At 40.8% G+C, this 16,281-nt stretch overlaps 1 protein-coding gene across 2 annotated transcripts in view; it reads right to left on the bottom strand.

Annotated features, from left to right (window-relative positions):
* Nucleotides 1-9,605, bottom strand: part of LOC139137339 (protein unc-93 homolog A-like) — a 53,504-nt gene extending 43,899 nt beyond the window's left edge. The window contains exons 1-4 of one of the 2 annotated variants that reach the window (XM_070705376.1): nt 9,318-9,605; nt 5,679-6,766; nt 4,830-5,094; nt 3,766-3,969 (exon numbers count right to left, since the gene is read on the bottom strand). In XM_070705376.1, the coding sequence (XP_070561477.1) occupies nt 3,766-3,969; nt 4,830-5,094; nt 5,679-6,728 (1,519 nt within the window). In that variant the 5' untranslated portion in view covers nt 6,729-6,766; nt 9,318-9,605. Of the gene's footprint in view, nt 1-3,085; nt 3,970-4,829; nt 5,095-5,678; nt 6,767-9,317 lie in introns of those variants that run through there. The other variant, XM_070705375.1, reaches the window with a different exon arrangement.
* Nucleotides 9,606-16,281: the final 6,676 nt, after the last annotated feature.

The following is a 16,281-nucleotide window of genomic DNA, read 5'->3' as shown; positions in this document are numbered from 1 at the left end:
TGAAATCTGTCTTTTGTAATAACTCTCGAGCATGTTGCTTTACCTGCATCTTTTGAATATGTATTTCTGTGGTAGATTGAAGGGGCACACTGATTTAGTTATACGTGTTAATAGAATTTGTGTCAAAAATTGTGTCTCGCTTAAAATTGCGGTATACTTTTGAAGAGCAAGACTTACATTCGATCCTTAAAAATATATACAATGCAAGATGCGAGGCGATGAACATTTCACGCTGATAAGGATCATGTCATAAAATCTTAATACCGAAACAATGCTCATTTATACGATTTGCATAAATAAATACAATACTAACGAAGACGATTCATAGTGCCATTCGAGCGTCTACGGGTAGCTACAACGCCGCTTGCTCCGTGAAAACAAAGGAATAAAGTATATTTAAAACATACCAGTGGTACGAGAATACCTGGTATCATATACGTTAAGATCACACAGCAACGATTGATTGCAGGTCGTGAGATCTGACAGGGACCCAGCGGTATCGTCTGTTAATGATTTCTGAAATGACTTCGACAGGTGACCGTCCCATATACGATGTATGCTAATGAACTAGGCCCTACTTCAGATGTCCGACGCGTTCATAGGGAACAGTGGTCATGTCCGTCCCCGACGGTGGGGGCAGGTGTATCTTGTTGATATCGTTTAATTTTATATTGAGTATGATATGTATTGCCAATGAAGATTTATAGTACCAGTCTTTTGGTGTCTTGGTCTTATGTTAGAACCTTTTTGGCAAAATGATTATTTTCTAGACTACTTGGTTTTGCCCGGAATTACGTCTGGAAAGGGCATGAAAAAAATTTGTTGCCGCTGCGACAAACACGTCGATAATTCTGTAAATGTCATAAAATCGTTAAAAAGGAAGAGCCAGTTAAAAGAATTGGATCTATAAGTGGCAGTTTTATCACAATGTTTCTTCTATTATCCGATGTGTTTGATTTCCAACCTATAAAATTAAACGATTGCAACAAGAAACCTGTGCTGAGACCAAGTCGCACCTACCCCTATCCCCACCCCTGGGGATGGACATGACAGCTGTTCCCTGTGATGCGTGCGTAGTTTCGACATGTTTCAAAGCCCCTGTTAGACTCCAATCCCTTAAATGGCATCCGTACAATTCTCATTTGCATATTCAGTTTAACCTTGACATGGTGGTTGAAATACGTGGCTATTTTGGACCCCAACTCCACCGCTTTTATTATGCAAATATTCAGAACAAAGTCATGAGGATGGAACGTTCTTGCACGGGTACATGGACTTACCGTAAACAAGTCAGTTAATTTACGGACATGCCTTTCCCTTGCAGACACGTCATCGCTAGCAATATCTATTCCTGCTTTGATTTCAAATTTGTATTTCTCAAATTCGTATTTATTAGAATCGAGGGTTTTCTTTAACGAATTCTTCACTTTGTTGCACTCGTTATAGATCTCCACCTATTGTGAGGTCAAATATTTTTACCTCCATGATAAGGGGTGAACCATTTAACATCCCGGGGGTCTGCAAGATTGATGAGGTTGCATTATTTCATTTTTACCTGATCCATTGTCCACTTTGTTTCAACTTTCCCACTTTTTTGTCAAGCCTTCTCTGGCTACTTTTTTCACATTGGCAGTTGCTGGCAATCTTTAAATTTGTTTTTGAAAATCTGCCAGACACCCCTCCGGTTATCGAATGATCCACCTCTCAGGCTGATTAAGACCACAAACCCTACATGTAGAAGTAGATGCTTGGACACCAGAAACTGCTTTCAGCCTCTGACGCTTTAAGTTAAATCTATACATGTGTCAAAGACAGTGGTTTAGGCGATTGCTGCCATTAAAGCACGACTGCTGGAAGTGCTCATATGCTACTAGTTTGGTTTTTTCAGTAGAACAGCTAATGACGCCGATGTTTGATCAGGTCATAGACCGCCTTACTGTCTATATAGTCGGCACCTAAGCCGCCGCTACAAAAGCCATACATTATACCACAGGCACAAATGATCAACGAGATGTCGAGAATGACAAGCACAGAGCAAGAGTAAAAGAGCTTCACCACCGTTCTGTTTAATGTTTGGCAAGGTGATCTGAGACCAGAGCTGTTCTCAGCCGGTCAATTATTGATTTAATGACTTACTCACTCGATTTTTAAAAAAGGAAAACACTTCAAGGAGGTTGCGAAACGCTTCGCGGCAACTATTATCACATTAGTTGAGGGCGCTTCTCTCCTTCCAAAGGGCTTTAATAAAGGTCTCGGTTGCCTTAAACAGAGTTCTCAAAGGTCACGATGTAGGACTTTTGTAACTCCATGAAAACATCCAACGAACCCTATTTTACAAAACGAATCTTTTATTCTCATTGTCACGTTCGTTATTTAAACAAGCAACTACCACATTATAGGGGAAATATTCATTGAAAATGGAAATCAATTGACGTTTTTGACAACTCTGTGCCATCTTCCATGCATGTCGCAGATGGCATTCAACGATTAAGGTCGGTCATGAAATAAAGACAGCTAGCTGAGTGGTTGTCTGTGCGACCGCCTTCACGCATGATCGATGGGCCACCGAGACCTAGATTCTCTCAGGAAATATATCATTCCGCCGACCTCAGTTCTATGTACGAAATACGGATGTTTGGGAAAATCTGTTTCGTGTGTGCAAAAATTGGTTGATTTACATCGAAGACAAAGCAGAAGGATACAGGTCATTGTACACATTCTTATAACTGCAGAAGATCATAATATTTGGGGGGTAAAAACGCGATGCATGCCTAGTGTGGAACGTCGGTAAAATCACTATGTAAAATTTACCAGTAAATCGCGACCAGCGAACTCCTGACACATCTCGTGAAAACTACAACCTTAAAACTTTGAAAAACGGTCATGCTTCAGGCAAAACGCGCCGCGTGTTTACGATCTGTGGCCACTACTGCTAAACATGTCTGGCTTCTTAGAGCAGCTAGCTCAATCGCCGAGACCTCATTTGTGATTTGCTTGTTGAAATCCTTTTGCAAGACGGTGTATTTCGGCCAATGCCATGTATAATTACGACTAGAGTACTAGAACAGAGTTTTACAAAGGTTGTGCAGCCTTCCAAAAATTTTCCTAAAATTTAATGATGCGTTAATAATGGTAATCGTGAAACCACTGACGTCATTACTTGTATCATCTGTAGAAAAATGTTTATTGGAAGCAATCTGAGTTGAAGGCGTACAAATTCGGAAAGAGCAAAACACACATACACGACTGGTTAAGATAAAAATTTCGCTTGGTTATCACTGCATTTTCATTGGTTGAGTCTTGACAGTGTATTTAAATTTTGATGTGTTTATACTCATAGACCCTCGAGAAAAACTCGAGGGTCTATGGTTTACTGCATGGTGGAAAAGGACGATCCACCAACCAGCGTCAATTTCCAATTTTAAAGAAAACTTTCATAAATATTAATTATTTTGGTAAAGCTCTCGTGAAAATAAATCCGTATTTGACCACACTTTGTCTTGTCTTGGCTGATGTGTGAAGCCCTCCAGAAGCTGACAAAATCCACGTCATCGCGTCAAACATGCAGGATCGCAAACCCCAAAGGAAAGTGAAAAAATTTGAACACAAATAAATCATTAAGACGGATATACGTAAAAAATATACGCGAATGATTTAATTAGTCGACAAGTCACACACAAAGCATAATGTCTTCTTACGTCAGATTGGACTATTTGTCAGAATTCGATTGTCCAGGTATAACATCGGTTCCATTCGCGCAACGACTTCCCTTCTGTTTGTAGTGAAAGTATTCCATGGCGATGTAGAGGGCCAGCGCCACCAGTTGGATGGCCATCAGTATGCACAGTTTTGCGGCAGGACATAGAATTAGACTCATGGCAAACGACACGACTGTCCCCAGAGAAGTCCACAGGTAGAAGTTAGCAAAAGCTGCCGGCAGAGTCTCCGGAAACAGAATGCCTACGAAAGCTGATGGAGAATAAAAATGACAAAAAATCAGTCAAAATCCAAACTCAACTAAGATAACATTGTCTCACTGGGTATTTCATGTCACATAGGGAACACATCACTCCCAATATAGACTGATAATATCACCAGTTCTTTTTGTACAGTTAATTTGCAGTTCAGTTGCTGTTGTTGTTGTTGTTGTTGTTGTTGTTGTTGTTGTTGTTGTGGTGGTGGTGGTGGTGGTTGTTGTTGATGATGATGATGGTGGTGGTGGTGGTGGTGGTGGTGGTGGTGGTGGTGGTGGTGGTGATGGTGATGTTGATGATGATGATGGTGGTGGTGGTGGTGGTGGTGATGATGATGATGATGATGATTATGATGATGATGATGGTGGTGGTGGTGGTGGTGGTGATGATGATGATGATGATGATGATGACGATGATGATAATGATAATGATAATGATGAACATGATATTATTGTGTTTGTTGATGTCGTTCCTGTACTTCGTTCTTCATTCACATTTGCAAGTTCATATGGACCATCAAAGAGAAGACACTGACGTAGAGGTAATGGTATGAATTGCTCGATAGATAGTTCTCAGTTGATCACGTTTGCAGTAATATGACGATAAATTTCTGACACGACTCAAATATATAGGGAATGATATTGATGGCGACATTTTTATACTTTACCTACCTACAACATAGGTACATACGCACACTGATGCATGCAAAGACAGACGGATAGATAGACACATACATACATACATACATACATACATACATACATACATACATACATACATACATACATACATACGTACGTACGTACGTACGTACATTTTCATCATGGCTTTTATCAAACACAACACTGAACTCACATCGAATGTGTACGAAGATAAGCGCATCCGTAACTCCCCATGCAGCAGAAACGAAGAAATACACTGACTTTAGATCACCCGGTTGCCATACCAACATGACGATTATGAGAGCGAAGTCACATGCCATCCCAAAGACCAACTGAGAAATTCTTCCGATGCGTTCTGCCAGTCGTCCCGTTAAAAAGGCAGCGATCACCAAGGCGATGGAATTTGCCATGGAAACATAACCAATGTACTCCACGCCGATGCCACAAGATACATAAGACTGTTGAAGAAACAGTTTTTGATTTGTTACCGCTGACTTTTAGCATTAAATGAACTATTCGCATGTAACTTTTGTCCATGTCTTGTCTAGCGACAGCATCAAACACAGCACAAACAGCACATTTCATCAAATATTGACAAACAATTGAGCACATTTTAGTTTTGTTTTTGGCACTTCAGCTCTACCTAATGGGAAATTATTGAAAATATGACCTACGCGTACTTGTGCATGTTTATCTTGCCCATGAAAATGTCCTTTGACAAGAAAAACAGTATGTGCTTGCCTTATGGGTGGCTGCACTCTTAGACTGAAAGATCCGTCGCTCGAAGGAGCGTAGAGAGCGCCCTCATGGATCTTTGAGTCTACTGTAACCAATGCAGACTTCTTCAAGATCAAGTGTGACATGTAAACGGAAGAAAGCGAGCCGTAATAGCAATTTTACTGAGTATGAGTGGTTTTTACTTTTACTTTACAGCCAGTTGTCATTTTCAATCGTGCAGTGGCCGGCTTTCGGCTGAAGTTTAATTGCTGGTTCAGTTGACCGTGGAAATTGGCATGCGGCAGTTGCTGCCCTGACGACTTACCTTGGCAAAATCCAAAGTAATGATACCAGTTCGCAGCCCCCCTGAGAATATAATCGGAACCAGCATCCAGAGCCGGTAATCCTTCCAAAGATGTACTGTTGCGAAGGTGGTGCTGAGGCAAGGAGTGTCCGACGCTGTTTTGTCTCCTGGTAACTTGTCAACAAGAAAAACCACTAGCAACACGGACATAATACTGAGAATGGCGAAGGTTACCACCAGAATAGCTGTAGTACTCAAAGGGACTGAGCTGCACTGTACTGCGGTAGTGTTGTACATGGTCTCCCTTGCCCAGCAGAAGTTGGCGCCGCAAGTTTTTGCAATTCCGGCCTGTCCGAACTCTTGGCCCTGATCAGAATTTGACAGCGTTTTTTCGTATACAACCGATGAGACAATGCCGCTGATAATTCCTGCTAAGTTGTAGACGGCCGAAAAGGTGCCGAAGAACTTTCCGAGCACGCCATCTGGCGTCTCGTCGGTAGCTTCGGCGAAGAGAAACGCACTGGTGCTGATGTAGGTGCCCTCGCTCGTCCACAAGGGCGCCCCCACAACACCGTCAAGAACAGACACGGGGATGACGGTGTACCACTGGGGATGAACGTTCGCCAGTGTGTAGATTATATAACATGAGATACAACCAATGACGGTCCATTTTATCCCAACTAAACGTAAGACAATATTCGGCAAAATCAAAGCAGAGATAATCACAGATAAGTGAGTGACAATCAGCGAAGAGAAACCGAAATTGCAGTCGGTCACGTTCTGCAGAGATTGGTAAGTGTCATGCGCAGTAAATGTGACAAAAAACGCAACTCCGAGGAGTAACAAATTCCTCCATATTCTCCGCTCAACTTTATCCTGTTTCAGGTAAGTTTCCTTAGATTCCCGAATGTCCCCACAGCGTGCATCAGGCTGGAGATTAAAATCTCTCTCTTTGTCTCGTTCGTCGCTTTTCTCGTCGAGAATCAGGTATTCACTCTCTTCGTTCGCGATGAAGAAATCCATCGCGTCAATGTCAGATTCTTCGCCAAATGTTCTGACGTAACGATCCATCTTCCCCTTGCTCTATTTCGTCTTGTGATTGATGCAATCTGAATAAAAATGAATGAGAAAGAAATTTATAATATCAAATTGGAGAAAGTTGACCAAGATTGGCTGATTATAAAGGGATACAACCGACGTCGCAACTGCGCTCAAAGGTCGTACGGGACCCATACGGCCAATGTAAACACTGTATCCAAGGTACGATGGTGATTGATGAAAGTTAAAGCATGTCTGTCATAATCTACATCGTATAATTTAAATGTTTCAGCTATGATGATGAGGTGTATGTAGATATCTTGCACGAAATACATTGTTTGTGAACAAGAAACTCGCACATGCGCAGTTCCGACGACTGTTTCCCTTTTAGGGTCATATTAAACTTAAAGTCATTTCAACAGCTTCTTAAGTATATATTTTATTTCATATTTGATCTGCGAAAAATTCAGTTTTGGCTCTTTCTACTACTTCAATCAAGATTGATTTGCCTGCCCTTTGAGAGGGAAATTGTGTGAAAGGTGATCGTCGACTTTACCGAAAGGCGTATGATAGGAAGTAAAGCAGTTTGTTCGAAGTACCAACTGAATTTTACCATAATCTGTTTGTGTTTACACTTAGGACTACGTGATTCTAATGAAATCAATGAATATGGAAATCACGCCTGAGTCAAGTACGGATTAGATTTTTCATATATTTGCGGTGGTAACGTTTATTTCAAAGCGGTGTTCTGAACCATAGTTAAAATGTAACACACACATTTTTTGGAGTCTGCGCAGTAGGCTGAACAATTTGGTCTTGTTGTATCCCCACAATGTAGGGATCACTTTGCTACATTGCGTATAACCCAATCATTCGGTTTTAATTAAATCTAAAATGAACTCTAAAGAAAAAGTTGCAAAAGCTAGAATCGCAGACTGGTATGACGTCAGGGCTACATGTCATCACCATGCCTCGATGCAACGAATAGACACTACCTTCTTTGACTCAGATACAGCATGGTATGTGCGGAATGGCCAACTTCATCGGGGAGAAACAACTTACTATATATTAAATTAAGGAACGGCGATCTTTGCCATATAATTCCTGTTCGATAAGTTCACAATGGAGACCGATCTGCATACCGTATGCGCCTGTCGGGCGAACAGGTTTGATAAACTGAAATTTGCCTGTCTGTATCTTGATAAAGTCTGCTTGTATCTCAGCTTATTAGGGGTCGTCGATAATAAAAGCGTGTACACGCACTATAAATGTACGCACTAGAATGGTGTCAATTCTCCCTCCCCTCAACATTAAATTCCTTCATGCGAAATCGGTTTCAGGAAAACTATGTTCTTTCTATATGCATGGATATCTTGTACACCAATTGTCTTTGACGCCAACATTGTGCAAAATCTATATATGAATATAGATAAACAAACTTACGTGTATATTCTTTCTACATATTACCGAAAAGAGTGGTTTGACTACCGAAGATAGTTCAGAAAGTATCGATCTATCATGATATCTCCCGGTACAAATGTATCAAAAAGTGGTCACTGAAAAACTCGTCCATTACTCGATGCCATGACTTTTAACGATTTCATGTGTTGCTATTAAAATATCGTATGTCTCATGGTTTCACGGTTTGAAGATATTTTTGAAGATATCTTTCATTTGTTACAGCAGAAAGCTTATTGTGATTTTTGGTGTGCGATAACGAATCGGGGTCTTACCCTCGCCTAAACTAAGTAATTGCCTTTCGGGTGCGTTATCGTTGTTTATCGACGGCCCCTTAGTGTACCACAGCGTATCAATCTCATATCATCACCAGTATCTTGACAAAGTAGCAATTTGGTCACTGTCCACATTACGAAAGAATTTAATCAGCATATAAACATATTTCTCCAAAAGATTTTTGTCGATTTCTGAAAACAACACTAAGTTTAAAATCTTATTGTACCACACCCGACGAAAATTTGACCGGCGGCATTCTAATTCTCTGATTATAAACGACGGAATGTTGAGCAAGAATAAATTTAGCCGAAGGCAATGAGTGGTTCATGTTTACTTTACATTATCAATTAACAAGCAAGGTCAAGTGGCAAAATAATTTATATTCCATGATGATAAAAGCATTCCTATTCATATTCATACAATGCTATAATGATATTTAACTTTTTTCTCCGTGTCTTGGGGAGGCCCTCCTGGCCAACCCCCAGAATAAATTTTACATCAAGTTGAGATAAAAGGGATTATTAGCGCTGCGGTAAACTTGGTGGCGTGGTGATATGTGACTCACTTAAAAAGATCGCAGGCATGACATAAATAGCGACAGGCGATAAAATCTACAGTGTTTGAGCGCTACATGAGAAAGGTCAAAGACTACGTGGCCCCGATAGATGGGGTCACGAAACAGCAAGCGATGCTTATCGTCCTGTATCAAAGTGAGAGAATACGACAGTGCGATCTGGTGCGCTTTTGGGGGGATAGCGGAGCTGTGACAATGAACAATACTCCGAACAGAATGGTGCGAATGAAATCACGTAGGTTAACTCCTTGTCTTTTCATATAACATAAATAAATCGACCGTTGAACCTAACAGGATATATCATAACAACGTACGTCACCAATACTTTGATAGTGCATTCCTATGGTAGGGTGGTTGGCTTGCAGCAATATTCTGTTCCTACTCCCCAGCTGTTCATCGTGTCGTTACCATTAACACTTTGGACAGTCTTGAAGCTTGTTCAATGTTGAACCAGACACCGTCAACTACTCTACCATCATATGGGATAATCTGCAGTCCAAATGGGTAATCTTGGTCGACTTCTGTGATAAGTTAAGTCGCGTTAAATATAAACACGATAATTAGTACAACGTTCCCATGTTCGGCCTGCGAACGCCACCAACGGTAGTTGTCGTCGTTATCGGTTTACATCCAGTTTACACGGCATATTTACCGTAACCGCACTTACACCATAATGAAACCCGTAACGAGCGTTAGCATTTTTAAGACCACATGAAAACATTTATAAATACATAAAAATACAGTGAAATTGACACCACGAGAATTGGCATTTAAACAACGCGTTCTCAACGGATATCTTTCTTGCTATATAAAATGAAAATCACCGATTGGGGAGCGCCTGGGTTGACGCTTTGTCTGGTCCGCACGGCTTGGTTATCAGGTCGGCGCAACTGAAGTTTTCCCGTCTTGTTTTGGGGGAGAGTACCTGCCCGAAGAAACACCCTTGACTAGCGAAATAAACAGTTCGGAGTGATTACAATCAGCTATAGTCACTCAACCAGAAAAATAACGAGTACATTAAATTTTTGAGTTATGATTTACAAATTTATTCCACAGTTGTGAACAAATTTTCATGATTTAATTTTGCCTTTTTTATTTTGTTTTTGTCGACCAAGGGAGGGATTATTTAAGACTCAAAACCCATGTAATTTTTTACTCTGGGATAACTTTTGACCCTACAAAAAACCTTATTAATTATTCGGCAAGACCCGTTGGTGCCGTACATGCGGCATGCTACCGTATATTATCACGGGTTCGTGGTTCCCGGGTACTTGTCGCTATTCGATCTTTAACATCAGTATTTGGATCAAAGATACAGACTTTTTGACCTCATTAGTGGAGTTTCTACTCGTAATTATTTGTACTGAACAAGGTACACCTGTACCCAACCCGGGACTGAGTGTTATCCCCGGGAGTTGTGCCAAGCTCGGTTGTAAGGTGGCGTTTCGCTGGTCGGCCTCGCTTAGTCAGGCCTCTACACAGTCGCGAGTGGAGTGATACGTACCGGCCGCCGCGTACTATGCATATAATAATTGGAAGTTGGGAAACGGAATGGCCGTTTTACGCACCCCTCGCCGAGTTTGGAGGCCGATTTCCCTCACAATAAGCATCAACTATATACTAAACCAGCATCGATGGCCTCCAATACATCTTAGAATTCATACCTACAAGCCTCTTTGCGTCAAAAACGACCTTCTGTCCGTTTTTGGGTGCGATTTCCGTGTTTTTTGACGTGATGGAACACTTTCATTCTACAGCTGTGGGCGGGGTCAGACCAGCCGCGCTGTGATTGGCTAATTTTTTTCCTATCGACCCCATGATGACCTCTCTTGTTTTGATCGCTCGTTTGAGGCATAAATACGGCCCGGTGGTTTCAATCGGGTTCAAACTCATATAGGAAATGAAGGCTACTTCACACCTGCTCTACCAAAGTTGTTTTATATTACGATATGGTGAATAACAGGATCATTGTAGTTATTTTGTTTGGAATAAATGGCGAGACACTGGCGAATCGATAGTGCTATGACCCTGTATAAATATAGTAAAGGGAAAGCAATTCCACACGTACACATCGTCCGCCGCGACGCGTCCATAGATTGGTGGTTTGCGTTTAATGTATAGTAATGTGTAATTTTTGTTTCACTGTCTTGTATATAGAACCGATTTCAGGATTTTAATTCCAAGCGCGCCGTCCTCCCTGTCACAACGCTTGTCCCACTGCGAAACACACACATCCTGTGTAGGAAAAAAACACCAACAAAACACTGCAGACTCACTAGAATGCTTGTACAGAACAGACAGCCGAGAGACACCGAACGAAGTTGATACATCAACACAGATGAGCGGCAACTTAACCACACAGTTGGAAGTCTCAAGTAAAAAACAGTTGGTGAAATGTACCTTCACGTCTCAGAACTCGACATCACAGTACATTCGCAGTGAGCACCGTACATGATTCAGTGTCTTCACCACACATCATAACGGGCACAGAGAGTCAAATCCGCCTTCAACTCTATGTTTAAAATTTCGCCAAATTTTCTCCTGCACAGTTTAATATTGATGAAAGCGTTGCAGATTCAATTTCCTTATATGTTGACCTTTCAATTATGACATTTTGGCATCTGAAAATAGCTATGCGATAATTAATTATTCATATACACAATAGGTGAAAAACACAGTCAACAGCCAAACGATCGTTAACTTGTCATTTCATAAAAATAAGAGGGAAACTCAAAAAAATAAAACGAAAGTTTCATCACTGTGTTATCTCAAACACTTTAAGAATTAAAGCGAAATGAAAAAATTAGATTAATGTTTTTTTGGTTTTTTTTTTCAGATATATTTTTCATTTTACAACGCGGCAAATAGGCTTGATTTCCCATAGAAAACAATGACGTATAATACACCGAACAGACTGCACACTTCTCGCCGGTGCAAATTCCTCAATTTGAACGAATAATGATGAAATTGAATGAATAATGATGAATTTCTCCATGAAAATGTTTTATTTGCATTTTTTTATTCCGATCACTGAAATATACGGACTGTTGCCGTCCATATTTGGCGATCTTACGGCGTGTACATATGCAGAACAAGGGTCTTAAATTGACGCATTTTAACCAGTATGCGTCTCATAAGTTGTACAGCCCAAATATCTGTCATTTTGTTGTAATATAGACCAAATTTGGGCGAATATCAACGATAAAAATTCCAGTAAATTTGAAAAAATAAAACAGAACGGAGGCGAACGGGCGCAAAGTGTCCACTGTCATCGAGCGGTGTACGTTATCGATCGATATTGTTTATTGGAAATTGATACTATGTTGTGTTGCTCACTCGCATGACCTTCCCACCCAAAAATGGCGCAAAACTTGGCCAATGTGCGCCAAAATGTGCTGAAACATAAACACATCAAAAAAACTGTAAAGAGTGTCGACGATTCAATTTAAGTTCAAGAAACCAACGGATACGTTGGTACTATGGTATGTAAGTCAATATATACGGGTTATTGTGGACATATTCATGACGTGACCTGAACGCATGAGCCGATACGCCAGCAGATTAACGATTTCGATCGATATTCTATCGAAAATAAATTGATACAATGTGTTCGCTGTCGTCACTAGCAACCGGCCAAAAAGTGCTCCGAGGTAAAAATATGCTTCGCAGAATATGAGACACTCGGGCATAGTTTCGCCCCGCAGTGGTTGTAGCTTTGAGTAACGGTTAACAGTCTTCTCGAATATGCCTATCAGCAATCCCTTTCTATAGCCTAATTTTAATGTCTCCGCTAGGTGACAAGATACCATACGTTGTGAGTTCGAACCCGATTGAAACCACCGGGCCGTGAGCGATCTAAACAAGAGAGGTCATCATGGGTCGATCGGAAAAAAATTAGCCAATCACAGCGCGGCTGGTCTGACCCCGCCCACAGCTGTAGAATGAAAGTGTTCCATCACGTCAAAAACACGGAAATCGCACCCAAAAACGGACAGAAGGTCGTTTTTGACGCAAAGAGGCTTGTAGGTATGAATTCTAAGATGTATTGGAGGCCATCGATGCTGGTTTAGTATATAGTTGATGCTTATTGTGAGGGAAATCGGCCTCCAAACTCGGCGAGGGGTGCGTAAAACGGCCATTCCGTTTCCCAACTTCCAATTATTATATGCATAGTACGTTGCGGCCGGTACGTATCACTCCACTCGCGACTGTGGGCCTCTAGGCCATATCATTCGATATCAGTAAAGCCTAATGCACAGGTCAGACATTCGACTATTGTAGACGGAGATGGACCATCGAACTGAAATTGCATTTAGGGGGGTGTTTTGTCACATAGCACAGAGTGCGAGTATGCGCCTCCAAAGTGAAAGACTTAAACTTTTGCTCAAACTTTCCGTAAGAAATATTTCAATCATTCTATTTCAACATCAAAGATAAAATTTGGGGTCACCGTGCAAATTTTGGTACTAGAGAAAAAATAACCCAAGATTTACCGATATTTGAAATTCAAAATGGCCACCATCCCTGTGTTAACTCTATGGAGAAAAATAAAATTTTGGAATTTCGAAAAAAATAAGTAGATGAAAAGTTTTCTTACACCAAGAGCTTTAAAATGAACCCCAACAAGTGGTAGATTAGAAAAGAATTGTAATAGTTTGAGAGCTCTAGGTCTGTCCCCGAGGCGCATTCTACCTTAATAATCTTAAAAATGTTAAAAAGCGGAGTTTTTCCCCGGTGCGATAATACTCTTGTAAACTAAAAGCAATGCTCTTCATATTATCTGTCTTACGTCATTTATCTGTAGTCTGAATAAAGTATTATCTGTAGACATCTTGCCCTGGGCAAATCAAGTCTGAAAAGACCTTTTACAGCATAAGTTGTGTAAGCACGGTGGAAATGGTAATCACGCTTCGGTTTATGTAAGACGTCGCTATTGCTTACTTGAAAGGTAATATGCGCGTCGGGAGCAGGATTTTCTTTTCAGTGTTTCTGATTTGCCACTTGTAATCATTCACTTTAAAGCTCTTGGAGTAAGAAACATTTTTACTGTCTCACTTTTTTTAAAAATCTGAAATTTTCTCTCTTACCGATTTTGAGGTAAAACAGGGAAAGCAGCCATTTTGAATTTCAAATATCGGTAAATGTCAGCTAATTTCAAGTGGTTTCTCTAGTACCAAAATTTGCACGTTGACCCCAGATTTTTGTTCTTGGTTTGCATGGTAACAGGATAAAAGTTTGAGCAACAGTTTTACGTCTTTCACTTTCGAGGCGCATATCTTAATGATAGGTCTCTACCTAGTGACAGCGTCCAAATTGGTCACCTTTAGTTAGGGATCTAAACCTTTTTTTTGACGGGACGACAATATATGTCCTTGTGCACGAGCTAGCCACCTTTTAGTTCTCTTCATCATTCTTCCCCACTCTCAGTAGTGAACGAGGCCTGCATCCAGTGTATCATTCATTGGTCGCCTTCAGGACCCTACGTGGCAATTCATTCTGTGCAAGTCAGAATACAGTGTATGGTTGAAAGCTACAAAATGAGGGAAGGGGGACAATTAAACAGCTGCAATGACATGTGGTTATACTCATGGAAGAACGGAAAGATGGACAACTGGGAGAAAGGTTTTAAATTATTACGAAGCAATGGCTGTGACCAATATGAGCTAGATATATGCCTTCATGGAGATGATGACTCTGTGATCGATGAAATAGATTGCGTCGCAGTCAAGTTGAACTAGCCATGCGAATCTTTCATGACAAAGTACATTCTATAGGGACCATCGTTATCTGAAAACTTGAATTATTTCCGGGTTTTAAACATTGGTTGTGATGCTAGGCCAAATTTTGCTGATTTGAACACAACTGTAAATGGCATAAATAACAGGATTATGACCAACAAATCAAAAGTCTACTCCGGCAATGACGCGAACGAGGAGTTCAGGTAGTTTTTTCAAGTTTTCTAGGGGAGGGGGTAATGGCCTGGGTTGATAGGAAATAGGGCGGCCCACTCCTTGCAGTAGCTGAAGGTGAGAGTGACAAAAAATTCTGCATCGCAAAAGATGGGCCGCGAGAGAGATCACGCTACGAGAATAGGCATGACAGGGCATAGATCGTGCTACGGCCGCTGCAACCGAGGAGAACGTCACGTGATTCAACAAAACGCACTCTCTTGAATACGTGGCATGTTTTCGTCCTACTTTTGGACATGAAGTCATATCTCAGGTCAGCCTCAGGGGTCACGCGACTCGATGACTAGCACGATTATTTATTCACTCAAATATACTTATATGGTCGGAGTCCCTTCCTGACAAAAGTTATGCGGCACACTAGTAACGTCGTTCAAATGATTTTTTTTGCATTATTTCCAGTGGACAAGCTTCTTTGTATAAATTTAATATGTCATTTTATTCAGGATGTTGGTTTTAAATTCACAAAGTTCGGTTTTGGTTGCTTAAATTTTTGCCGTCATTACATTGCTCTGGTGAACGATATTTTACTCAGTCATTGAAAGAGATATCACGTTCCGGAAGTTTCGCTGAACTGACGTCTTTAAGAGCGCCCTCAAACGGGAGATCTTGCGTTTTAGATAGAGCAAGTAGATAACACAGCGACGACTTGATATGTTGCTACGAAATTCTTTACTAATATAATTCTTTCAACATTGGATTGATAACATGATACATACTGTTGAAGATTAATGTCTGTATCACATCGGCGATTTGTGATTTGGTTTCTGTAATACGCACTTCCATACTTGAATATTTGGACGTTTTATGGTCAATCTCGCAAGCCAGAGTTTTTGGCCAGCGCCCACTGGTATGGTAATCTCCGTTCTGATATGAGGCGCTCTCAACGGTCTGGCTACTTCTGTTGACGCTCACCGCTTTGCTGTTCACTTCAGAGATGCGGTCAAAATCTAGTTTATGAAACTAGGTCAGACTTTTTCAAACACACGTTTATCAAAAAAATGCAACTTTATATAAATCATGCTGGTAGTGCAAATTTATATGTACTTAAAGCACCTGGGTGCTAAAATTTTGCCTATCCATATACCTTTGGCGATATATGGTATTGAAAAAGTATGGCAGGCTGGCTTGAAATAATTCTCAATCTCATTCAGTGGCTTTTTTGGCCAAAAAAAGCCACTGAATGAGATTGAGAATTATTTCCAGCCAGCCTGCCATACTTTTTCAATACCATATATCCCACTAGAAATATAGTGTTTGTGTCACTCACGATGAAATGAACACTTGTAACAAACAATCACAGACACTGTGA

This window comes from Ptychodera flava, chromosome 7 (genome assembly GCF_041260155.1).
Source record: "Ptychodera flava strain L36383 chromosome 7, AS_Pfla_20210202, whole genome shotgun sequence".
In the NCBI taxonomy this organism is placed as follows: domain Eukaryota; kingdom Metazoa; phylum Hemichordata; class Enteropneusta; family Ptychoderidae; genus Ptychodera; species Ptychodera flava.
Note: the sequence above shows the minus strand (reverse complement) of the source record. Positions and strands in the feature narration are given on the sequence as shown.